General features: G+C 46.4%; 1 protein-coding gene across 15 annotated transcripts in view; it reads right to left on the bottom strand.

Moving 5' to 3' along the window:
- The window catches only part of CD7 (CD7 molecule), a 43083-nt gene that overhangs the window by 7403 nt on the left and 9281 nt on the right, over nt 1-26399 (bottom strand). Inside the window, exons 1-8 of one of the 15 annotated variants that reach the window (XM_046902012.1) lie at nt 9977-10097; nt 6542-6829; nt 5434-5745; nt 5167-5331; nt 4355-4489; nt 4045-4077; nt 3445-3560; nt 554-3006 (exon numbers count right to left, since the gene is read on the bottom strand). In XM_046902012.1, coding sequence (XP_046757968.1) covers nt 554-626 — 73 coding nt within the window. In that variant the 5' untranslated portion in view covers nt 627-3006; nt 3445-3560; nt 4045-4077; ... (3 more) ...; nt 6542-6829; nt 9977-10097. Of the gene's footprint in view, nt 1-553; nt 3211-3444; nt 3561-4044; nt 4078-4354; nt 4490-5166; nt 5332-5433; nt 5746-6541; nt 6830-9976; nt 10098-26399 lie in introns of those variants that run through there. The other 14 variants (XM_040649482.2, XM_046902011.1, XM_046902010.1 and 11 more) reach the window with 14 other exon arrangements.

Genomic DNA, 26399 nt, shown 5'->3' with positions numbered 1-26399 from the left:
GACCATGGGGGGGGTGAAGGAGCTATCTGACTGTTTAGAGCATCTTTTTTCTCCATCTCTTCCCCTCAGACATCCTGACTTCCCCAAGTGTGCCTCCAGCTTGTGCTCTCAGCAGCTACAATATACAACATCTGGTTTTTCTAGTATGGCTTTATTAGACTTTCCACGATCACATCCATACTAAATATCAATGCTCTTTTCAATCCAGTAGTGGTCTCTCCGCGTCAGCCTTGAGAATACAGATACAATCCACACTGAATTACTAGGAAAACATCTGCTGTTTCTATGAGGGTTACTTCTGTTTAGAAAAGCAAACTTCTAAGCAGAATATTTTTCTTTTTTTTTTTTTCCCCTAAAAATGCATTCTAAGATTTCAGAGCATGTTTTTTCAAAGTTCCACCTGCTAATGGTGAATTATCCAGAGGGCAAACTAAGGAGAGAAGGAAAGAAGTAAGGAAGGGAAGAAGGAAAGAAGGAAAAGAAGAAAGAAAGGAAGAAAGGAGAAGAAAATACTGAGTCTTGCAAAATGCAAGAGCAGCTATGTTGTACATACCATTTTGGCCACGGAAGAACGGGAGAAGCAGAAATAAGAGATACACAAATGGGAGAGGGGACGTCCACTGCATCTTCAAAGGTCTTTTTAGCCGATGTTCTCAGTTTAACTCAACTGACGAGTTAAAGACCCAAAGTGCATGTCAAAACTTGGCCTGTGATCTTCCGGCTACACCAGCTGTTGACTAAATGAAAGTAGCTCTCCCTCCCCAGCAGCTTAAGAGAGCAGGGAAAGATTTATAACAGAGGTTTTGACTTCATACGTACAACGCCCACAGTTTCTTACAACTGAACAACCCCTAACTTGTGAATAGAAGCACCCACGTCTCACTGCAGTCAGCTGAGGAAAGCTGGGCTCAGAGCTGCTCCTCACCCTGCCACGTCGGGATGTTATCACATATGGTCACCCTGCTAGAAGCGTGGGCACTCAGTGCATTGGATACAGACAATCAGTGCTCCCACTGCCTTACCAGCATGACTAAGGTGCATTGGGACATCGCTCTCAGACACAGGGTTTAAATTCTGGGTGGTAGCCAGGGTTGCACCTGATGATCCTGGTGGGTGTCTTCCATCTGAGGGTGTTCTATGCTTATCTATGCTGTGTCCTCATGTGGATCTGGCTTCCCACTGAATGACATTCTGTAGCTGCTAACCATCAGCAAAAGGAAATCTCAGGTACAGTTTGCTCCTGCTCTCTCCCTGATAATGAGGAACAGCTCTTCTTGCAGTACAGTTGTCTCTGTGAATGGATAGGAACCAAATGTGTTCCCAAAGAATTCTTGAATGCTCAAAAGCTGAGAAATTTTCATGAATTACCATGAAGAAACCCAAATTCACATGGGAATGCAAACATAAACAAGCCAAAAGACAACAAGATCAACACAGGGTTACCAGTGAATAGCCAACTTTTAAGTTGACATTGTATTGTCATGAGAATTTAGCCACGGGAGGTTCAGCTTGCTTCTTCTCTAACAGAATGGTCAGGCATTGGCACAGCTGCCCAGTGAGGAGGTGGAGTCACTGTCCCTGAAGGTCCTCAAGAATCGTGGAGATGTGGCTTAGTGGGCAATATTGGTGGTAGGTGGATGGCTGGTCTGGATGATCTAGAGGTCTTCCCCAACCTTAACAATTTTGTGAGCATAAGAACACAAAACTCATGAAAACTAAATTACAGTTGTCAAATTATGCCACTTACCAAGTCAAGCTGCCTGGTATTCTCAATCTTTATTTAAGAAATGTGTATATGCATGCATATATTTATTTGTAAAAGTTCACATAAACTAACATAAATCATTTGCTTCAAGCAAAGAGCATAGATCATTAAAGTAATTTTTCCCCAAGACACTGAATAATTGGTGTTACCAGGAAAACAGAGCCCAGGAGCTACAAAGCGGAACAGCTGGTAGTGACACCTCTCAACATCACAGCTGCATAATAGCCAGCTGAAAGGTGGAAGAAATGGAAGGAAAGGTGTCTGGGTGAGCCACAAAGACCAGCTTGTGACTGCATCTTGTGGTTGACAGCTGAACAGGTAAGCTCATGCAGGTAAGCTTGCTTCTAAAAACTTGACCAGCTCTCTGGCTCCAACTGGTGTTAAAGATTAGAAATTAAATCTGCTCACTATTAAATCTGAATCCTACAAGTTAATACAATGTAAGTTCTCAAATATCTTGTTCCTTTCCCAAAGAACTCAGAACCTGAGGGTATACAAAGAAAAGAGGGCCTACAGAAAAAAAAAAAAAAAGGACATCAACCATCAATTTGAACAGCACGCATAAGAACATGAAGTTGTATAAAATGCAGACATGCATTTTTCCCATTAGAAGACCACATTAGAGAGCCAAGTTAAGATTACTTTAGGTCAGCAGGAGCGTAAAGCCCCCACTGCTATGGCTGGGGTTGTGGAAAGCTCTAGTCTCTTGCATCTAATAAGAGCGAAGTAGAAGAACAGACACTTTTCTGTATTTCTGAAGTTAATTTTTAACATATCTTTTGTTGTCATTCATGATTAACATTTCAATTTCGGTTTCGGACATCTGCTTTGAAGATCAGGCCTCTGTTCTTAAACAAACAGTCACCTCACTAAATGCCTTCTTGTGTAAGCGCAGAGACCACTTGGGAGCTCAAGGATGAAGAACCACAGCCATGGCATTGCATTATGACACGGAAAACATATAGAGTACATCTGTTGCAGTTCAGCACACACTTCTCCTGAGCACAGACGCAGTTCTCCAAACAACTTTGGTTTGCATGGTTGAAACTGTCAGATCATCCATTGGGAGGAGTCAGCTGGTCTAAGGCTGAGCTGCTGAGCCAGCTACTCAGCCTTGTGATGACGGTGGCCCTCAGCCAAGCACCAAGGGAGTACAGGACAGGAGCTTCAGGAAGTTTCTAGCATTGCTGGTGAAGGCCTGGAGCTGAACATCTTGGGCAATCTCAGTCCTCAAGAAATACCTGGGAGTGGTGGAGGCACATTTATGAACATTACTGTGAGGTCCTGTCTAAAAGGGTTTCTTCAGCTGGTGGCTGTGCTTCATTGCTAAGGGGTGCGCAGCTGACGTTTTCTCTTTTGCAGATGGTGTGTCGAATAACTATGAGGTTTTGGCTTTCAGAAACTTGTTTGTTTAATCTAGCAGGTGAGAACTGAAGGAAAAATATCTGTGAGGCCAAAGGCACAGATTGATTTCAGTGAGAATCATAAGTGAATATAACACCAGAGGGCAGAACCTCAAGAGAGCAACTAGATGTATATTTTTTGTATATCCTAGCAGTATGTTTATTTCCATGTCTTAATCATAGCTACAGTGATAATACCATTGCACTACCCTTACTGAGTTTTGCAAGCACTTGTGTAACTAAAATTTTTCACAGATCAACTTGTGTTTTATCTACCTGCTGATACTCATTAGTCTCAGCTTGTTATCATTGGCTTCCCTTGTAGTCACCAGAGAGAAGCAGCCTTCACAGGTAAGACAAATCGCCTCCAAGACAGCTGTGTCCCCCTTCCACTAGAAAGGGAGCACAAGATAAAATGCTTAGGCTATAGATACCTTCTAACCAAGTTAACCTTAAACAAATTAGATTAGAAATTCAATTCTTAGACCCTGGAAAGAAACTGAACCACCATGGCAAAGCCAACAGGAGCACTGGGTTCTAAAGTAGGATGGGGCAGTTGAATAACTGAGAGGAGCCATGTCAGCTTATGGCAGTACATAGGCTCCTGTAAACACTGGAGCCAAGGTGGGTCCAGGATGTAGGTCAGGGTAAAGATGTGTCTGTAGAAATGTGTAAATGATCAATGCATGAGTTTTAAAACCACTACAGAGTCACATCAAGGCATAGGGTCAGAGCTATGGGATTCAAATCTACTGACATTGTTTTGATGCAGTGGTCCTAGTGAACACACCTAGTCCTTCACTGAGCACCCTCCACCCTTGCAGCAATGGGATCTTAACAGTTACCATAATTAAACCAAAGAAAGCCAGGGCTTACCTGGAAGAGTCTGCTGAACCAGTACGATAGGTCCTAGGAAAACAACAGTAATTAAGTCCCAGCATTAGCAAAGATGTACTTAGAATTAAAACTAACAGGCCTGCAGTTGTTTTTCCCCTTTTATTACCTATTTTCATGCCACTGGCTGGCCAAGCATCCCCTTCATGATGAACATCATTTGTCAACTTCATAAACAATTATTTTGAAAATGAGATCCAGACATAAAACCTGAGATGCTTCCTTCTCCACCCCCAAGGCTGCTTGTGAAGGCCTGCTACCCACAGGAACATGATGTTTTGTCACACTGTACCTTGACGTTTCTGGGTCCGCCTCTTGTAATAATACATGGACAGCAGTGCTGCTCCTCCTGCACAAATCCCAAGAATCAGGAACACGGCAGTGAGGCCAGTTTGCTTCTTTTCCCCAACTGAATATTGATGATTATCTGCAGAGCAGAAGACAATGAATCCAAAAGAATCCAACAAGTGTGCCAGAATAGGAGCCTGCCTCATAAGCGTCTGCTGGGAGAAACTGGGGCTAGTGCTCCTGCCATGCAGCCCACAAGGGCTGGTATGGGAAATGGAGCTGATGAAAGAGAGAACAAATAGCCCATGGCTTTGGATACCTTAACGAAGATACTTGTAACAAAAGAATGACTATCAGCATTCAAAACAAACTCTTGACTTCCCACCAGGACAGATACATCTATCATCCAAAATAACCAAGCTCAATAGGTACAAGAACTCTACACTGAAAATGTGAGGAATAGCTTTGTGAAGTCTTCAGTGATCTTACTGTTATCCAGTTTTACTTGTTTGGATGGTTGTTGTTTTGCTAAAAAACAGATGTAGAAAAAAAAACATTTTTCGAAGCAGCATGGCTCTGGATAGTGTGTGTTTCAGATACAGGGATTTGATAAGGACAAGATGTTCAGCTACGTCAATGATGAGTTCAAAGGCCACTAAGAACATGAAATTTGATCAGGATTCCAAAGAGCTCAGTGGACATGAACCAAAACATACACATATCTGGAACAGCTATTTTAATACTGGCCACAGCAAGCTGACTGAGCGAAACTGTCTCAAAACTTAAGGCAGACAAACATGTGATGGAAAGACTGACCTAGAGCTCCATAAGCAATGATGTCATCTGTTGTGTTTGTAGTTTTCTCATCTGCCACTCCAATGTACCACTTCAGGACATTGTGAGGGTTTGTATGATCTGTCTTTGTTTCACAGCAGATTTTCCCCTCCTCCATTACGCTGCGTCTCCTGTCTTCAAGGGAAGCTGAAAGGTAAAATATGGATCATTTCTAAGATCTTTAACCAAGGGTAATAAGCCAAAACCAGAGATTCTTGGTGTACCACAAAGAATTCCAGCTGAGTTTACCTCCAGACTTCAGGATGCCACACGGATCTCCTAATCCCCCGTCCTTCACCCAGAAAATGGCATAAGCTCCATCACGATATGTGTTTTCTTGCTGAAAACACATAGTAATGTGTGTTTCATTGGTCACCAGCTGAATAACTTCATTTGAAAATACCTCTTCTTCTGTTCTGCCAATTATTTTAAAGTCTGCGTAATTGGATGGTTCACATCTTTCTCTCCCACAGTCTTTACAGTAGTAGACTGTCACAGTGGTTCTGATGATGGGAGAGCCACCTGCCCCCTCAGCACGGTTAGCCCTGGACACAGCAATACCTACAGGAGAAAGCAAAGAAAAAAAACATTTCCTATCAGTTTTCTCCCAGACTCCTAATGGTAGAGAGTGGGAGTTGAGTTCTGGTGGACAAACCCACTTGCGGCTTAGAAGACACTGTCTGCCAATGGGAAATTTTAATGAGGCACTGGATCCAGTTCCCCAAATAATTTTTGGAGTAGAAATAGGATACTACCTCCTCCTGCTGCCATTAGGGTTTGAACTAGGAAGGTGGTTGCTTGGGAAGTGAGTTGAGAGACATCGCTCTTTGAGCTAAGAGGTCCTCTGCTCAGGCAGGCTCAGATGATCCACCCCTTATTTTCTATGCTTCCACAAACCCATGGCCAGGTCTATCTCCAGCAGATATCATTGTCCCAAGACTATGTGGACAGCTGAGCTGGCAGACTCCAGCTGGATGTGGTACCCCATTCAGTTTGGCATTCCCATAGGCAGCACTTCCACAGACAAGCAGCACAGACTGGCTGAAGTGCTGGAGTGTGCTGGGCATTGAGAGCCGGCAGAAGAGTTTGACTCTTTCAGGCTCTCTTGGCAAAGAGTCAGTCCTTTAAGGAAGGACTTATCTCATCTGACTTCAGATAGATTCGAAGAGTCGTTCTTCCCAAGTGAAGCAATTGCAACAGTGACCCACATTCCCCTTCTTAATTTCTTATCTCAGTTGTTCCATGGTTTCAGCTTTAGCTGGACATAGCTGAGCTTTCTAACACAACAGTTTGAACGTTTATAACTACTAGCTACTACAGCACAGTGAAGGGCAATGAGCCCAACAAGGAGACTCACCTGCATCTGAAGTGGGCAGGGCCAGCAGCAGGAGGCACAGCCATGGGATGCAGGCAGAGCCCATCCCGTTGCCGGGCACTGGTGGACCTCCGTGATCCCAGAAGGGTCACCCGACCCAGCCCTGGGTTATCTCCCTGTGTGGGCATCAAATAGCAGCTGTTACATCTCTTCTTTATCTTTCCCCAGTCAAAAAGAAAACAACTTCCAGACCAAGTGCTGGGAAGCTTCAAGCTGAGAAAGCTGGAGTTCAGGCAGAGGTCCGCTCGTGCTGCTCAGCTTTACTGCACCCTGCAAGGAACACTGAGCTGACACTCCTTTCCAGCCCTGGATCCCTGCAGCAGCAGAAGCCACAAAGTCCTGTTGCAGAAGAGGATAAATTCCCCCCAACTCTCCTGGCCAGGAGGCTCCAGGTCCATGCACATCACCCAGCAATACACGCAACAAACCACGTCTTGTGACCTGCTGCCGCTTCCAAAAACACACACCCAGACAGGTAGGAAAGATGCTCTGTTCTGAGTGACCGCTTTGCCTGACCCGACTTGAAATATTTACTGTTACATTGCTTTTACTTCTAATTTGAACATATAGTCCCCATCAGGTTTTCTAAATTAAAATTCAAGCAAATAAATCCCATAGTATTTCTTAATAAAGAGTGAGAAAAGCATCCTGGGTCATTCCAATGACACTGAAAGGGGATTTACATAAAACACAACTTTTACTTTCCAAAGGAGAAAAAAGCAGTAATTCCCCTGGAAGTATCACTTAGGTTTTCTTACTAGTGGGGCAGTGGCAAACATTAAATGTTCTGCCCTTCGGGGCTTTTAATTAAAAGCTTTATTAAGATAATTTTCTTAATTATCCCAGGCCTATGGGAGCCCTTGCAGCTGCCAGCAGACAACGCAGCCCCACCTGATCACTCAGTCCTGCTCGGCACAATAAGCAGAAGTATGACAATATCCTCCACATTAACAACCTTTCAGAATCTCAAGGGAGAGAGACAGACTCTTTAGGGGGGTCTGTGTGACAGGACAAGGGGAAGTGGTTTTAAACTATGAGAGGGCAGATTTATATGGGATATAAGGAAGAAGTTTTTTAAGGAAGAAAAGTAGGAAGAGCATAATGTATTTGTGCTGGACGAGTGTCCATACAGCATCTTTACATCATGCAAGGGGACCAATTCCTCCATGCAATGCAGCACTGCTCCATCCATGCACCATCTGCAGGGATTGCTCCTGGCCCCACAGATACCAGCAACATCCAGAGCACCAAACGAGCACAGAAACCAAATCATTCAGTGCCATTTCACACCGCTCTCACTAAATCCTTTCTGCAAAGCGTGAGCTGCCTGTAGCTGTCTCCTCCTGCTCTTCAGGCACCAAGGGCTGTCACCAACTTTGTCCTTGGAACATTTGCTCAGCTCACAGGCTGGCAGTTGTTTGCCTACAGATCTGATAGCAAACAACATTTTTTCCCCCCGAAGTTTTCAGTCCCAGGTTTGTGCATTCTGTTCCCCTTCATTCTGTTTTCTCTCCCTCTTTGTAGCCTCCTCCTTCCTCCTTTCCTCCTGTGCTGTTCACAGCACATCTCCCATTCTCTTTCCTTCAGCAAGATTCCTTCCTTCTCCTCCTCCTTGCTTTGTTTCTAAAACACGCAGCTCTCTCTGCCTCCTCCCCCTGGTATCAGTTTTGGCAGATGTCTGTTTGGAGCTCTCTTGGCTGCCTCCTGCCATCAATTCTAAACTTCTGTCAGCAATAAAACACTCAAATCTAAAATTAAACGTTTGCTTTGGACAGAAAACATTTTTCATCACGTTTTTTTTTTTCCTGCTCGCCTTCGTTCTCAGGACAGCACGAATTCTCATATTCAGAACTGCTGAAGTTGGCCACAGAGCTGTACCAAAGCAATGCCACACCCTAAATGCAGACCAGCCCAAGCAATACAGTACCAGCTTTAGCCTCAAGAGCTGAGTATCAGGGGTGAGTAGAGCCCCAACGAGGCATTCTGGCTTTGTTTCAGAAAGAGCTATTGCAGTACAATGCACTTTTCCTTCCCCCGTGTGTTCACAGGGCTATGGGTTTTCCCCATACAGCAGGGCTGCTCCCCTGCTCTTTCCCCTCCAACTGAACGTAACACATCATTACACTCTCCTCCAGTAGTAAACACTGTGCTCTTGCCCCTCCTTACTCTCTCACATGGACACTCAGCTCAAGGTTTTATGGCTTAATGTGCCCTTCAGTATACAGTCATGTGGTCAGGTCCAACTGTTCTGGTGATGTAATGCAATATGGCAAACATTTATGTGTTACTGTAAGTTTCAGAAAGAACTTTTGTGTTCTCCTGAGTGTCCCGTGGGAGAGGATTTAAGTTTCCAACAGTTTGCAGAAAGCAGTAGAGCTGAAAGAGGCAAAGAAACTACAGCACAAGAAGGACTTCCCAAGATGCTATATACTTTTTCTTTTAACTTGAAGCTCTCTCCTGGAAGAGCAGTGGACTTTGCATGAAAGAACTGCAGTACTGCTGTAAGTACCCTGTAAGTACCAGCTTCACTGGTTGATCTGCTGAATGCCACTCAACAAACCGTTGCAACACATTAAAAACAAGAGAAAAATCAGAGAAAGGGGCAAAACAGCTATTGCAAGAGCTAGTCTGCAAGCTCAGTGTGTCCCCCCCCAGCTCCAGCAAGCAATGGGGATACTCCTACAGAATCCCTCTTACGAAACTCTTTTGCAATTAACCACAGGAGAACACAGCTGAGCATTTCTACTGTTTGTGGCACACTGGGGTGAGTAGAATGAGCTCTTTCCATGCTTTCATTTCTGTAATTAAAAAACAATATCCTTACTGCCTGATGCTTTCTGTTTTGGTTCTCTGTTTGTTTAGTGGCCAAAGCCACCACGATCCCCACAGGTCCCTTTTGGGGTGCAGAGGCAGCAGCATGCATGGCAGCTTCTCGCTGAAAAGAGGGAGAGTTGCAAAGGTGTCTACTGCAAAACCCACCCATCAAATGATTTTATCCATATAAACAACAGGATGGTAATTTTGGAAAAGGGGTATTAGAAAAAAAAAAAAAATCACTGAGAAGCCATGAGAACGAGAAATAGCAGTTATCTGCATGTGGGAAAATTACTTGGAGTCCTGTGAAGATGGAAATGCTGGGGCAGATTTATTCTGTAACTCCTGCAGCCACTCACACCGATTTGCACTAATTCATGAAGCTGTTATGTTTTTGCAGTGGCAAGAGCAGCGTAGTCACTGGAGCCACATGCACTGACTTATGCACAGAGAACACACAAACCATGCCGATCACTTCCCTCCCACCACACATGCTTTTAGTGCCTGTTCTGAAATGCCTCCTTAAGAAGAGGAAACCAGCAGTTTGTAAGGGAAAAGAGCAGCTGTAGGACAGGACCTTACAGAAGAGCACCGCGTAATTACCTGGAAGGATGTGTGAGTCCCAGGAAGCCCTCCTGTGCCTGAGCAGTGTTCTGTGTGCTCAGGACATGCAGCTCCACATCCAGAGCCCTGCAGGAGAGACCGATCAGTGCAGACAGACGGAGGAGCGCTGCTGGCTTTCCCTGCTTTTAAAAGCAACTCAATTTCACTTTCAGTCCTGAAGGAAGTGGGACACGGCGCCTGGGAGCGATGCCAGCCAGGCGAGCTCACGGGATAGAAAACATGGGAAAATCCTCACAGCAGAGCATGTCGCTGCCAGAAGTCTGCCTGCAAGGTGAGCCCCGTGCACAGGTACCTGGGCCCTGACACTGGCTCAGTGCACAGCAGCACTGATGCATGGAGCTGGTATGGGGCAGTGCATCCCTGCAAGGTTGAGGGCTGAAAGGCACCTGGCAAAGCTCACCTGATGCAGCGCCAGGCTCTGGCTGTCACACTGTCTGGCACTGCAGCCACACTGCTGGGAGCAGAGGGAGGGCAGTGAGTTTGCACAGCCCTCCGTCCATTAGAGATCTTCCTAATTCCGAGACTCATTGCAGCTCAGGTGAAACAGTGCTTATTACTCTCGGCAAAGCATGACCTGCTTTTAAATATCAGGAGAATTTCTTGCCCTGACTGTTCCAGACTTCCTCTCATCTGAACCAGTTTAGTTGCTTTCCCATGTCAGATGTCCCATGTTCTGTCTGCACAGACTGTACTGTGTTTCCATAAAGCCTCTCTAGTTCTGACATGACAAACATTTACCTTTGGATAAATCCAGTGAATCAATCTGCTGTGTACTGGAAAGGTGTAATGATGCTGGGTCCATAGTGCCTCTGCCACAGCAGCCCTTCCAAAGAGGAATAAGCAGAAATATGACAATATCCTCCACATTAGCAGCCATTCAGTATCTCAAGGGAGAGGGACAGACTCTAGCAGGGTCTGTGTGATAGGACAAGGGGAAGTGGTTTCAAACTATAAGAGGGCAGATTTATATGGGGTATAAGGAAGATGTTTTTTTAAGGAAGAAAAGTAGGAAGAGCATGATGTATTTGTGCTGGACGAGTGTCCATACAGCATCTTTACATCACACAATCCCAATAAAGACAAAAGCAGCAGCCTTCTCTATAGTAACACTGCAACTTTGAGAACAAGACGTAAACCAACAGATTTCTTTGAATTTAAAGGAGAAGATAAATCAACACAATAACACTTTACAGATTAGAAATGAGACAAGCAGATCTGAGTTACAGCATCAGTTTTTCTGGGAGTTAAGCCTCAGCTAACGCACCCCTTTGCTCCAGCATCTTCCTGTTCAGACACACTGAATGAAAGGAAGCCAGAAAAAGAGCAGTGTAAACAAGTGATAACGAGCACACATGGAACTGTTCCCAGCCATCACTCATAAGACACTCTGGGTTCAAAGAGTGCCATAAGGATCGAGTCCAAGCCCTGCATTACTTTATTTCTACACGTTTCTTATTTCATTTTCTCCAGGCTAAGACCCTCCATTTTCTTTCCATTAACACTTTTCTCAAAGAAAAGCACATAACACCAGTTGTACCCAATGGTTCCACATGTTCAAACTTTCTTGCCTAGCAGCCAGGCTGTACGTACCAGCATTGAAGAGCTTTAGCACACACAAGCTATCCACCCCTGGCATATGATTTATCCTGGAAGCTGGGATCTTAGCTCTGGCAAATCAAATTTTGCCTCAAGAACCCAGCAAAAGTCAACTAAACATAGCATCAAGGGAAAAGGGCAGAATGGACAGCACAGAAAGGGAAGCCATAGAGCTGAGTGAGGAACTGAGAGCCAAACCCACGGCTGAGATGAACTAACTGCACAATACTGAAGGGTAAACATCTCCCAGGACCTCAAAACTGTGGGGCCACACCTCCAAGCCAAGGGACAGCCAGGAGACAGCCAAATCTGTATCCTGCAGTGAAAAGCCTCCTGATCCCCATGGCTTGAGATTGGAGCAGGCAGCTGTATGAAGAGTCGCCCTTGTGCCTTTGCCCAAACACCCACATGAATGGAGTGAACAAGAGGAAATGATTTTGGCTGCGTTTCTATGCTAACTTTCGCAATGAAGAATCAAATCGCCACTTCTCTACCCTCCCTAATTTCAGAATACATGAGAGAACTGTCATTCCTCTTATTTCTTACTTTCTCAGAATTGCTTTCTGTCAAAAGCATTTCACAGAACGTGCCCCACTTCCTAATGCTCCCAGAACTGCCAGGACAGACGGACAGATGACACTCCTTGACCCTTTGGCACAGGGCTGCACACCTCCTCTGCTCAGTCCCTGGTCTGAGCACAGCCATAGCAGAGAGGCTCCAGAACTGAGCACAGATGATTGAGGTGTGCACACGTGAGGGATGGTCAGAGCTCCCTCAGAACCCCAGCAAAGAGGTTTCTAACATTCATGAGCTGCTGTTGGCAGGTTGGAGCTGCTTAGCTCCAAGCCAACCCATCACATTTCACACCTGGGCTTTATTGAGACGTGACTTATTTCTGTGGAAGAAAAGCAGGCCTGGCAGGATAGCTATCAACACGATCAGTTCGTTGGGAAATTAAAAGTAGCCCTGAGCAAGGTGAACTTTGAAATACAAACAGGTTTCAGGGCAACCCCAGACCTCTGCTGACTCAGAGCTGGGGTGAGCCCGAGCTGCTGCCATTGCCACCATGGCCCCAGCCTCACACAGTGCAGCACGTGGCACCTCCACTGGGAAACGTGTCCTTCTGGACTCCAGAATTCCATCCCTGCCCCTATCTCTGCGGTATCACTTGCTGTTTCTGGTAACAGGTGGCGAAGCACAGAACAAAGGCAGGAGAAATGCACTCGCAGTGAACCCTTTCACTTGCTGGACAATCTGTTGCATTTACTTTCTAAAGCAAGCATTGTGCTTCTTTCCAAACTTCCTTCCATTGCCAGAGTTAAGCTGCAAGTAGCACAAGGGAGCAAACTACAGCCAAGGAACACAGCAGCAAAGCTGCCTGCTGGGATTTGCTGCGCCTCTGCAGAAAAGAACAGAGTGGGGAGGTTGTGGTAGGACCAAACTCTTCACTCAAAGCTGAGCCTACTGACACAGCAGCTGTGTTCAAGTGCTGCTGTAAAAGATAGCAGTATTCTGAGAATTTGACTCAGAAATTTATGTCTCTTTTGCTTCAGTTCATTTTTTTACAGAAAAGAAGTACCAAACATTTGTATTACCTAATTCAAGTGTGGAACAGAAATCTGGGGGAAATATATGCTTCCTATATTATAATTTCAGGAACAGACAAAGAATTTCTGTAACCTAGAACTGCTTTGGGAAGTTTATTCTCATAATGCCCTTCCTGACACTCCGCTCCCTTAAAGACAGAGCCTTCATTGCATCCTTTCATCAAAAATTCAGTACCTGAAAAACAGGAAAAATGCTATTATGTCTGTCCTTAGTGAGGAAATTCACCACCTCTTACTTAACAAGGAAAGTGCTTTAGAAGTCAACGTCTGCTTGTGGGCTGCCAAACCTCATCCGATGTTAATGGCTCAAGATCTTTTGGAAATAAAGTCACGATGTGCTGTGTGTTTGCTATACCACTTGCAAAACCTCATGTACATATAACACCTGAACCTCCATCAGTCTAGCATACACAACAACTTCAATTGAAGGCACAGTTTTCCAGTTCCTTACATGGTTTTGTCCTCTAAGCCCACGCAACTTGCACACAACCAATCTGTTGGATGAGTGACAGGACATCCCTCCATTGCCAACAAGCAGCAGTGCTCCAGGTGAGGTCTCAGTGCAGAGCAGAGGGGCAGGATCACCTCCCTGACCTGCTGGCTATGCTGCTTTTGGAGCAACCATATGTGGTTGGCTTTTTGGGCACAACCTTTTCCATCCTCCAGCTTTGATAGTGGGGGGTCTCTGTGACCCAGATGTCAGACCCTGTGCTTGGCTTTGTTGAACTTCATGAGGTTATCCTGGGCCCAGGGTTCCAGTCTGTCTGGGTGTCTCTGGGGGACACCAGATCCCACAGCTGACACCACTGGTGATGGAAAACCACTTCCCTGTTCAACTCCATCCTTCTCATCTGCTCAGGGACATGATTTAGCGGAGAGCTGTTAGTTAGGGTGGTATGGTTAGGTTGTGGTTGGACTCGATGATCTTTAAGGTCTTTTCCAACCTGAGCAATTTTATGATTCTATGATTCTAAGAGCATCAGCCCCAATACCGATCCCAGAAGGACACCATTTGTCACTGGTCTCCATGCAGACATTGAGCCTCTGAGACCTCTGCCCTCTAGGAGCAATTTCACAGCCAGTTTCTGAATCATCAAATGGAGCATCCAGCGAATTCAGATATTTCTAATTTAGAATGGATTCTGTGGGAGACCTTGGCAAAAGCTTTACAGACTTCCAGACAGATGACACCAGTGGCTCTTCCCTTGTCCTTTGCCAGTTATGCCATAATGTCTCTTTCTTTTTCTTAGAACTTGCTTTTTCAGGCAATGGGTTAGGAGGAAGGAAACAAAACAAAATGGGCCATTAGCATCGATGTTAATTACTGACCTGTGCAGTACAGGGCCACAATAGCAAGATGACCGAGGAAGAACTGACCTCATTTCTTTCCTTTTTCTGCCCGTTGCTCTCGACTTGGCTGCGTCTTCTGGGAAGAGCAATTCATTGCCTTAGCTCAAGGCAGTGCTTGCACTTTGTACCTGCTTCTATTATCTGGCTCACAAATGGAAAGCACATTAAAAACTCATTACATTTGCTGACAGTATTCTAGGAAAAGGGCACTCTTTCTGGAAGGCCACCGTCAGGTATTTTTTAGCAGGTATCGCTCATAAATGATCAGCCTTCAGCATGTTTTGCAGGCTGTGAAAAAACTGCGGCTGTTTAGAGGAGCACCTGTGAGCAATATAGTTTGCTCCTACAGTCGTGCATCAGGACTGCAGCTCCAGCACTGGGTGGAGTGTCTCTTGTCACACTTGTATTCCAGACTCAGGGCATTCAACTGGAGTTGTTTCATTTAAAAACCACTTACCACTTCTGGCAGCTGTTCTGGCTCTGGCTGAGAACCCATGATGCACAAAGTTGAACTGATATCTCTTTTCAATTTGCCCTTACATCTACAATTTCTTTCTTCTCTTTTTCCACCTAGTGTTAGCTTTAGTCCAGGACACCTCCCTCTCCAAAATTCCTACATGCTTTGGATAAGGCTTCTGTACTTTTTTTTCCTCTGTGCTCTTTAAGTCTAGCACCACCTGATTGCAGATTTGACCTATAGCTTCTCAGTCTGCTGGGACTCACACACAACCTTCCAAGAGCAGCTGTCCTCTCTGCACAGGCCAATTCTTACTAAAGCAGTTACTTAAAGGAGTTACCACTGAGGAATGTGTGCAACAGGGCTCATTTGCCTTCACCTATTTATCATCTTGAAAACCATGTAGGTGAGGCTTATTTGCACATGTTTTTCTACCTGCTCTGCAACTTCCCTGCTGCTGGACATGGTGAGCTGTTCTGCATGGGAGAGCCTGGGTATGTGAGCAGCCAGGTCTTGGGTTTTGTTCTCCTGGTGGAGAACACAGAGATGGAGACAGACTGCAGGGAGCAAAACCAAGGAAACAACCCCAAGACCACACACAGATTTCTGCCTGTTGTCTCTCTGATTCTGCCCCAGCACTATGGACCTCTTCTTAGGGCAGCCTGGACAGCAGCTCACAAGCCAAAGCCATCACCTCAGGCAGGCCAGAAGCTCAGCAGAGCCAGACTTCTGAATCCTTCTTTACATGCTCCACCAACTCTGGCCAGTGATTAAGGCTTGCTGGTTGCAGTATGGCCACTTGGGGGGGGAATTACTGACGCTTTAGAGGGGCTGCTGCTTCCCAATATCTTACTTGCCCTGAGTAATCTCTCCAGATGTCCCTGGACGCAGCATTTCCCTGCAGTCACTGCCAACAAAACCATCTGGAACTATAAAATATGAGTCATACAACGCTCATAACATGAGTTACAAAGGGTGTACCATATCTAACCATTGCCGCTAATCTGGCCAATTATAAGAATAGCATTTGTGTGATAAGGATGTAACTCTCAGGGAAAGTTACCACAGCCCTGGAACAAAAGGTAGAAATTTTTAACACTTCTCTGATCTCCTGTGTTGCACTGCAGTCCAGTGACATAAGAAGTTCCCATGCTTCTCTAAGGTATTGCCACTGCTTCGTTCAAGGTATTAAGAACCCTGAAGAGACAGGGACCATCCACCCCACATAGCCCAAACACCTCAATGGCTATTGCACCCACTAGCATGGGAGCCAAGCAACACCACACCACATCTTCATGACACCACAAGGGATTCACACATTCTCTCCAACAGTTACCTTGCAAGAAGGCTCACTGAAGCTCAGATACATCATTTCAGGCGATCAGCCCATCCAGGTTCCTCTGTAGGACCTTCCCATCCTCAGGCTGATTGACACTTCCTCCCCACTAGGTGTCATCTGCCAACTTACTGTGGGTGCACTCGATCCCCTCATCCAGGTCATCAATAAAGATATCAAACAGGACAGGTCCCAATACTGATATGAGGAACACCACTCATGACCGGTATGTAACTCCATTCCCCACCACTCTCTGGGCTCAGCCCTCCTGCCAGTTCTTTACCCAGCAAACAGCACACCCATCCGAGCCACAGGCTGCCAGTTCCTCCAGGAGAGTATTGTGGGAGGCAGAGTCAAAGGCTTTACTAAAGTCTAGGTAGATTTCCCTTATTCAACAGAAGGGCCACCCAGTCATAGAAGATCTGCCTTCCATGAACCCATGTTGGCTAGGCCCGATCCCCTGACTGTCCCATACATGCTGTATGACCACACTCAAGGTGATCTGCTCTAACAGTTACATCTCAAGCAAGACCATGGCTTGAAAAGATGAGTATGGAGATTTTTCTTAGACAAAGGACATTGTGCTCTGAGGTCACACTGGAGTAATCACATGGGTAAACATGAAATCCCTTTCAACTCCAATTCTTGTGGAGCTGCCATCAGCAAATCACTTCCCAGTCTGAATCATCACAGTTGTTTATTCAAACAATGCTGGGAGACATGAAACTGTATGAACTAATGCAGGCAGATGAAGTAACTGCATGGCCACCTGCATCTCTCAGACAAGATTCACTGGAGAACATCAGAAGTGGTACTTCTTTCCATGGCAGGTTAATCTTTACACCAACGTATAAACAAGACTCTTGCCCAGATGGTAGGGAAGCTACTCTGCTTTCTATTTCTTCTTGCCAAGAAGCTCAGGAAATCGTTTCTGAGGAAGGAAGCAGTGAGCGAAGCACTTTTGCTAGCTGACAGACTGTGTGAGCTAGCTGCTGTCAAGAGGGTATTGTACTCAGAGGCAGAGAAAAATCCCTACAGATCATTCCCCCCCCCCCCCATGAACTCCTTCCTCTGGTTAATTAAGGAAAGATATCCTGAAACATGCATTATTCCTTACTGTTTGTTGATGAGGCACCTGAGTGCCAGTGCAAAGAAGAGCCAACGACAACATACCCACCACAAAGGGAAGCCACCTCCAAGGTCAACCTTCCCACTCTGCAAGGAGACATCTAAACATCAGAAGAGTTTAATTTCATGTCTGACATGGATGAAACTATTCTCTGCAGTTGAAATGGAATGCATTCAACTCAGTAAAGGAGAATTTAATTCTTCATTATATCGCAGCTAATTAAATCAGGCTGAAGGAATGCAGGAGTTGCATTAAGGATGTTTGGGTTGGAGAGTTGGTCACATTTAGACAAATGGAGTGACAAGGTTTTTTAAGCAGAGGAACTACTGAAACAGCATTTTTATTGACATGATCTGTCAGAGCATGAGAACTTGAGAGCACAAACTACTTCAGGCTGAGCAGAAGTGTGAAACCTGCACCAGGCAGTCCTCACAGCAAGATGAGCTTTGTCCTACCTCACAGTGAACATCAGGTGGATTGCACCATGCTTCACTCATGGACCACCTCCAGGCAAAACCTCATAGCTGATGCACCCCGAAGTACCCATCCTACTGTTGCCATTTTCCCACCCCTTCGGATGGATGCCTTCGTGGTATCCAAATAGGAGGTGAGGAGGAGGATGCAGATAGGGGCTGTTGCTGAGCAGGGGAGCTCCTGCAGGACCCCTTTGCCCTGAACCTGTAAGCAGCCTTTGGGCTTCCTCATCTGTGCACAGCTTCCCTTCCCTGGCAAGAAGAAGATGGCTTTGATCCATTTGCCCAAATGGATTTCTGTTGTTCTCAGTTGACCTTTTCATACCAAAATCTCTTGCTAAGGGAACTGATTTGTTTTCTTGCCTCCATTAGACATAACTGCAGCCCTCTGAGGACTTGCACAACTTCGCCTGACATTGACATTCATTTTCTGAAGCCTTTCCATCTGTTCCCATCTATAAAGATGTTTCTTTCCCATAAAGCACAGCTAAATGCTGGCAATCTATGGGTCAGACCCCTCAGGGGGATCAGCTCACTCACCATGTGTTTGACTTGCTGCTATCATTCTTGCCACCGTTTTTAGTCAGTCTTGCCAGTTGCTCTACATGGAAGAGACTGGAGTTTCAGAGAAAAATATGCAGATGAGCAACTTCGGGGAACTCATACTCTCAGCGTTCTCCAAGATTGCTTCCAAGAAGGGATGAAACAAAAATGCAGACTTTCATTTTTCCTTCCTGCTTTAGGAACAGGCATAGATCTCAAGCAGCCACTACTGCCTCCAGCTTTTCGCTTATTAAAATGAAAGAGATCTATTACCCAAATGCACTTGTGTGAAGGCACGATCAGAAGACTTCTGCCAAAAGGGAACAGAAGGGAGGCAGCACGGGCTACTGACACAGTGTCCAACCATCCCTTGGCACAGCTGTCAGCTCTCAATTCACTATTAGCCATTCAAGATAGACACTGAGATTATGAGATGTATGCTAAAAACATAACTGCAGGTAGAACTGAGCTACAAAGTGGAACAGAACATCAGAAAGTATGAGGATGGACAAAGAGAACCAACTAAAACTCAGTGTGTACCCACCTTATTTATGGAGAAAAGGGCCAACGGGAGCTCAAACACTGTGCTTCAATGCACACTCCAGCCCAGGAAGTCTTCAAACTGCTACCTCATATGCACTTACTGATATGCATTGATACACTTACTCACAAGGCTGATAGTCACGTATATATAAATTAGATGTCGGGATTCAGCCCAAGTCAGTAGAGCAGGCACCAAGACAAATGATCTGTATCTCCAATAAAAACAAACTACTTTTTAACCAGAATTATGGTTCCAGTCTCATTTCCTTTCTCTGACTGGAAGAGTGCGCTGGAGAAACAAACACCTAAAAACTGGACAGGAAGATGGAATCAGCAAGCGTGAATTCAAACAGCCCAAAGCTTTTGAGAAATGAGAAGGAATGAGGTTAGCCAAAAGGCACCATTTTTGGATTTTCCACACAAAAATCACACGCAAATAATTATGCTGTTTAATACCTCCCTACATAAGAATAATTAGAAACACTTATGAAACATCCAAGCTATAATACAGGGTTCATTTAATGCATCATGAAGTTGGTCCAAACCCAGAAATTATTGAAACTCACATCACAAAACGACAGCGAAACACCAACAACTAAAAGAGCCCATCAGGAATGGAGTCAGGGCCCCCAGAGCCCCCATCTCCCTCAGCTCCATTCCCCAGAAGGGTTCGTGCTTCCACATGACACAACGACATCCAATTTTCCTAAGTGCTTCTTCATTGCACCATCCATCCCACGCACGCAATATCTGCCTGCAGGCATTATCTGGATAAAGTCTCCTTTTCTGCATAGCCCTCTGAAAAGGAAAGATCCAGGAAATAATTCCATCACAAAAGGTTTCCCTTATGTGTGCTCAGTGCTCTCATACACTGCCCAGGAACAAAGACAGCTTTCCCTCACCTCTCAGTGAAGCTGGAAGTGCAAACCAAGTCCTTCTCTTATTTTCCCCTGCAAAGGTAAATCAATTCTTGGATACTACTTGGAAACTTGGATACTACAGAGCGAGAGACGCACGCTGGCACCACGCACAACCTGCAGGTAATCATGAAATCATCCCATCACAGCTGCTGAGATCAGCTGTAGAGATGAGGATAGCAAACCGGAGCACTGTGAGTTGCAAAGGGTGAAAGGCTCCAGGTTAGGAAGCAGCAGTTCACAGCCACCAGGCTCCCACGGGGTGTGCGACCAGGGCTGCCTGCACAGCTGCTCTGCAGTGCTCCAATGGGGACCTTCCTCTCCTCAGCCCTGTTAGCACCACTTCCCCAAGGACAACTCTTTGCTGGAACTGGCAGGTGCACATTTTTGTGCAACCAACCAGATCTGGATCACTGGCATGAAGTTTTAAGGTCACAAAAACCAGTTGCACATCTACAGGCCTTGGCCATTGCCAAACAAATACTGGTTTTGGTTGGTTTTCTTCTGAAAGTTCGTCATCCCTACTATGGAGTTGGGGGAGCAAATACAGCCAAAACAAAGTAATATGTTGTATACTCTTACAGTGTAATAGTGTTAAACCCTTAACCCCCAGCCCATGGTGAAAGCAGGAGTGGAAACACATCAAAAAGCCTCAATCTCAATGAGTTGATAACCAAGCTAAGCATTAGCTGGCACAGCAGCTTGAGATGGCTATATGCAGAAAGGGAGAGAGGAGTTACACTGCAAGCCTGGGTTATTATGGATATAATCATTAAGTGGACAAAGGGGAAACTGAACCACAGAGTGATATTTAGGAGACAGATGGAGAAAAAAGGGGCTGGAGTGACTGTTATGGGATCTACTCCTGTTTTTCCCCAATACTTCATTGCAGCCTTCCTTGCAACCAAATATCTGCATGCTCATGTGAGAAAAGCTGCATTCCTACCAGCAGCTTTATTTCAGCTATTGCTCGGTAGTGGTTGTTTTCTTGTAAGTCTGCATAAACCCAAAGGGGTAACTCAAACTGGCTCCTTTTGTGTCTGAAGAAATCTACAGCCCCTGGGGGCACTGAGAAACCAGACTGAGATGTTCCAAAGTCTTTCTCAATTGGAAGCACCTGCAGTCCATGCCTTCAGAGCTCAGCCTGCTCTAAACACCACGGCCTCTGGCTCAGCGTTCATCACCCTGAGAGCCGATCAGAATCTAAAGGTGTCATTAATGTGAAAACGCCACTCCTTCCATGTGGCTCCAGCAGACACGTGTGGCTGTCTGCAGTGTTTACACAGCCAGACCACAGGACACAAACGGCAGCAGCAGAGCACAGCTGCATCCCCTACTCAAGCCGTACCCCAGAAACCAAACCTGTGCTGCCCCGGGACCTCACTGTGCTGCCATCTCTTACAGCAAAGAGGAAACAAGCAAAAGCCATGCAGCACTTGAGCTGAGAGTGCCTGGAGCTGGGGAAGAAGCCAGGGGGGGTCTGCACAGAAACATCAGGACACAGATGGGGAACCACCACTACCCTGGGGTAGTGGTGCTGAGATGCTGCCCCGTCCCTGTAGCATCCCAGGGGCTGAGTGCTGCTGGGAGAGCCTCTCACCCAGTTTCTTTCCAAGTGAGAAGGCAGAAGCAAAGTCCCTGACCATGTTTCAAGGACAATAAGGCACTCAGCCTCAGATTTTCACTTTCTTTCTTAGTTCTGGGGGAATTTTAGATGATGGAGCATTAACGTGCCATCTCAACAGCAGCTGCCCAAAAGCTCACTCTTACATACTTGTAGAAATATGCTTGCAAGGCATTAATCTTCTTCCTCCTTTCTGAAAAGGGTCAGAAGATTCAGCTGCCCAGAGCCCATCCATGACCTTGGGCACCTCCAGGGACGGGGCACCCACTTCTCTGGGCAGCAGTGCCAGGGCCTCACCATTCTCTGAATAAGCAATTTCCTTCCAAGATCTAATCTAAAATTCCCCTCTTAGTTTACAACCTTTCCCTAAGTACCATTGTTAAGAGACTGTAAAATCCCGGCACACAATCATGTTGTGCTCATCGCTATGAAAACACACCAACAAAAGCTTAAGCAGAAGTTATTTCCTAGGCATTCAGAAGTCCCTACTATTTGCTTAGAAGAAAACAAAAGCATCAGGAAAGAACAGTATCCTCTGGCTGCCAAATGAGGAACCAACCCTAACCCGAGCAGAAGCAGCAGTCCATGTGGCACCCACGCATTTCCAGACAGGAGAGCCAACTACTCCAACAGTGTATTTTCAATATCAACACAAAACAAAACCAAAAGTAGAAAAATAGCCCATCGAGGGCTATTCTGCCCCAGAGCACGCACGATCGAACAAGGCTTTCTCATTGCAATTTTGCAGCGTGGGCGCTGTGCCGCATTTCCGTTGAGCGTGCTGCTGGCCGCAGGTAAGGCTCGGAGTCTCACACCTCCTGGAGCAGGTCGGGGTTAAGAAGCTCCTGGGCAGTCCCAGCATCAGCCGCTGGATGGCCATCCTGCTTTGCACAGGAGTGGCAGCGCGGACAACGTGAGCCCCCAGGGCTGGGGACCGGCTGGGACTGTGCCAGCAAGGGGGGACCGAGGGGACCACAGCACCGCCCGAGGTTACAGCCGCTCCGAGCAGGGGGGGTCACGGCCAGGAGGCCTGGGGAGAACAGGCACTCCTTATGCTAGCAAGGAAATCTCCTGATATTCCCCATTTCACCCAGCAGAGTTTCACTGTGTGTCCGTTCCTGTGGATCTGAGTGAGTGAATACATCCCCTGCAACACGGGGACATTTGGAGCACGGGAGCACTCAACACCACTCGACCTCCGATGCTCTGATTTGGATCAGTTTGTTCTCCAGTACAAAGGAGCCCACAATGCTCTTCCTCTGTGCCAAGAAAGCCCAACAGCCAGGGAGCATCTCCAGGGCACACGGGGAGGGAAACAAGCAGCATTTTCATTGTGCAGCTGATTCCATCTTCATGATCCCGAATAGGGTGAGCTTCCCAGGTGCCCTATACTCTTCCAGGGAAGAAATTGAATTAGACGTTCCTTTTGCAAGGAAAACAAACAAACAAACAATAAATAGCTTTCAGACTTCCTGTGTCAGCCATAAAGGAAACTATACTCAGCAAGAACACTCTCACCACACTTCCCTTCCTTTTTACACTGCTCAGAGGGTAGCAGAGGCAGAAAGCAGCAAATGATGCATTTCTCAGGAGCACTCAAAATAAAGAGGCAGATCTATGGTTGAGTTTTAAGGCTCCAGGGCTGCAGCACACTCCAGTCAACCACTGCCACAGCACGCCATGCAATCAGCTGGTCACCAACAGGAACCCAACAGAAACCTCTGTTGCATTCAGAGAGAGAGGAGCCCAACCAACTCCTGCAGTCACAAGTCAATGACAGTGTCCCATAGGAGCCCAAAGCTCCACTGTTCCCCCAGCACTTCCACAGTAGAAATGTAGCAGCAAACAAGACGAGGGCTAAGAAGGGGCCCAGAGAGGCTGTGGATGCCCCATCCCTGGAGGTGTTCAAGGCCAGGTTGGATGGGGCCCTGGGCAGCCTGGGCTGGTATTAAACGTGGAGGTTGGTGGCCCTGCCTATGGCAGAGGGGTTGGAGCTTCATGATCCTTGAGGTCCCTTCCAACCCAAACCATTCTATGATTCTATAACACGCTGGTGGGCAGTGTGGGAGTGTACACGTGTTCCTGGGCACAGTTTGTGCTGTACCTCCATAAGCAACACTTGGTTCCCTAAAATACAGAAAAAAAGACAGAAAAGCCGCAGCCCATACAGCTCAGGGCCTCAGCCCTGGGAAGGGAAGACGGTGTTGTCAGTTAAAAAATAATCAAGCGCATAAAATCATTAACAGAATGTCTCCAAAATAAGGAAGTAACGCCGATAAAGAACTGTTATCTGTAACTGCTCTTTCATTCCAGATGATTTCCCATTGCTTAGCAGTTGCTTTATAGACGGTCCTGAAATAGGAGAAGAGCTTGGGACAAAAAGCTGGACGCTTCTCCCCACCTTGTTGGGGCACATCCTCAGCCTGCGGGGCCAAAAGGGCTTTGCATTGACACATCCTTCAGCAGAGTGCACATTTTTAATTGGTCCGATGGGATCTTCTGGGCTGATCATCACGAGGTAATTAAAAGCCTGTGCAGAAGGTTGTATCACATTGGGGATGCTGAACTCTGAGAGCTCGTGTTGGGAGCAGTGTTGCTCCTCGTTCATTCAGGCAGCTCATGGAAAGTACCCACAGTTCATGAAAATAAGGACACAGAAGCCATAAATTTCAGAGCAGACGAATTCTCATCCTTACAAGCAAAGGCTGTCTCACCAGAAAGAGCAAGAAAGGAAAAACGAAGGTTTCCTTCATCATCTCTTGCATTTACTTACTGCTTACAAAAACATTTCTGAGGTTTGAGAGGTTCTCGTGGCTTCATGCATCTTTTTCACTGTTTCTCAGGAAGCAGTTATAGTGTTTAAGACAGCACGGCCATACCTTCCCCTCTGTGCACACAGAGGGATGAGACCACTCCATGGGGACAGCCAATAAGGCACTGACCTTCTCTTTCAGTACATCCTCCAAAGGACCAGGTTTGCTGGCCACCAAACAGATGGGAGAGCACACAGAGAGATGCAACCACACAAATGCCTTTGAACTACACATTCTTGTGCTGTCTTCCAGGAGGTCAGCATTACATCTAATGCATGGTTTCACCTTTTCCCAGAAGTGATTCTGCCCCTCGGATGCCCTGCTCAGGAAGTCACAATGACAAAGTCCTGCATGGTCTCCCATCATTTCTCATTACATTGCTCTGCGTGGTCTTTTTAGCAAGATCCCAATTGCAGCCTGACGTGATACTGCAGTACAAAGAATGCCATGAACCACCACAAGCCTTACATGCCTACACAAGTTACATTCAAGTTAGACAAAATTAGCCTTTAATTCTAAAGCCAGTAGGTGCTGAATCCTCCAACTGCGTCCATTTCAGTCACAGCCAGGTGTACAAAACTCCTACCAATGCAACACACTGCAGCCTCAGACTGTGCTGCTTTGGAAACAGACAGGGGCTAAGAGTAATCTCCTGGATATAACCAGCAGGACTGTGGTGGCCAACACAAAGAGGGGGTGAGGGTCGCAGGCTCTGCTGCCCCATGGCAGAGCCAAAAATGCTTCCAGAGCTCAGCCAGCGTGATGGGCTCCAGTCCTCAGCTGGAGCAGAACAGCCTCTGAGCAACAGTGCTGCTCACACGCCTAGAAGCCAGACAACCGTGAAACGAGAAACCTTCTGGCATTCCCTAAACCTATTATATCCAAGAGAAACAAGACTGTTTGCTTTCCAGGGAAAACAGGAGCCGAAATCAAAGTCAGCCCTCAGTGGAAACACGAGCAGCTCTGCTGCAAGCAGCTCGGATTTACTCCGCACCTCCCCAGATGGAGGGGCCACACTCTGAACCGGGGCATCCCTTTGGAGTGGCAGATATCACTGGGGAGAAACAGCTGGAATTTCCAGGTTTGTTTGGTTGCCTTGCGTGCTTTCTAAAGGTCTTCCCAGTGGCTTCAATAATACACAAACAGCTCCTGAGATATAGGCTGAATGGGATTCTGTACTTGCTGGTTTGGTCTAAAACTTGAGGCATTCTCCACACCACCCCCCACTCCCTGCAGAAAATGGAACTTTTGGCAGTCGCTGGTAGAAAATCCACAGCCTGAGAGCAGGGATGTAACATCAAACCGACCGGCAGGGCTGCCTGGTGCAGGCAGTGACGATGCTCACGGGCTCTGTGCTGGCAGGGACCCACAGCGCCGTCCCAGCACGCATGGGGAGCAGCTCCAGCTCACCCAGAGCCAGACCTGCTGGCCAGGACTGAGCCTTCAGACAGCGTTCCTGACCTTGGCAGCCCCCCCGAGCATTTACTGCAACCTCTGCTCCCCCTCTCCAGCAGCATCCTGAAGAATGTGCTCACTGACTGCGGTAATTCCTGACCTCTGCTGCATGCTTAGCTTGTTAAATGACGGCCCTGCAGACCGCGCTCAGGACAGCAGTACACAGCCTGGCTTCTGGAGAAGCAGCACAACTTCCAGCAGCTACAAACATCTCTATGGTTTGTCACACGGAGCCTTCATCCCCTCCTGTCCCAGCCCTCCCCATGGGGCAGCCCAAACGTATCTGCATCCTATGATGCGAGGATTCCCCATGCTGGGCTCTACCGCCAGGCAGTGTACTTAGAGAAAGCCAGCCTGAGGCCAGTTCCTGGGCTGAAAACTTTTCTAACTTCAGGCTTTCTTTTTTTTTTTTTTTTTTTTTTTTAGAGTAATAATATTAATCTTGAAAACCGGCTTAGATTTTTGTTCCTGAAAACATTACAGTAATGTGAATGAAAGTAATTAGCTCTGTGCTTCCTGAAATTACACGTCTTCTCAGATGAGGGCTTTGTAACCACAG

Source organism: Gallus gallus, chromosome 18 (assembly GCF_016699485.2).
Source record: "Gallus gallus isolate bGalGal1 chromosome 18, bGalGal1.mat.broiler.GRCg7b, whole genome shotgun sequence".
Lineage (NCBI taxonomy): Eukaryota > Metazoa > Chordata > Aves > Galliformes > Phasianidae > Gallus > Gallus gallus.
The sequence above is the reverse complement of the archived record's forward strand: the minus strand, read 5'-3'. Positions and strand labels throughout refer to the sequence as shown.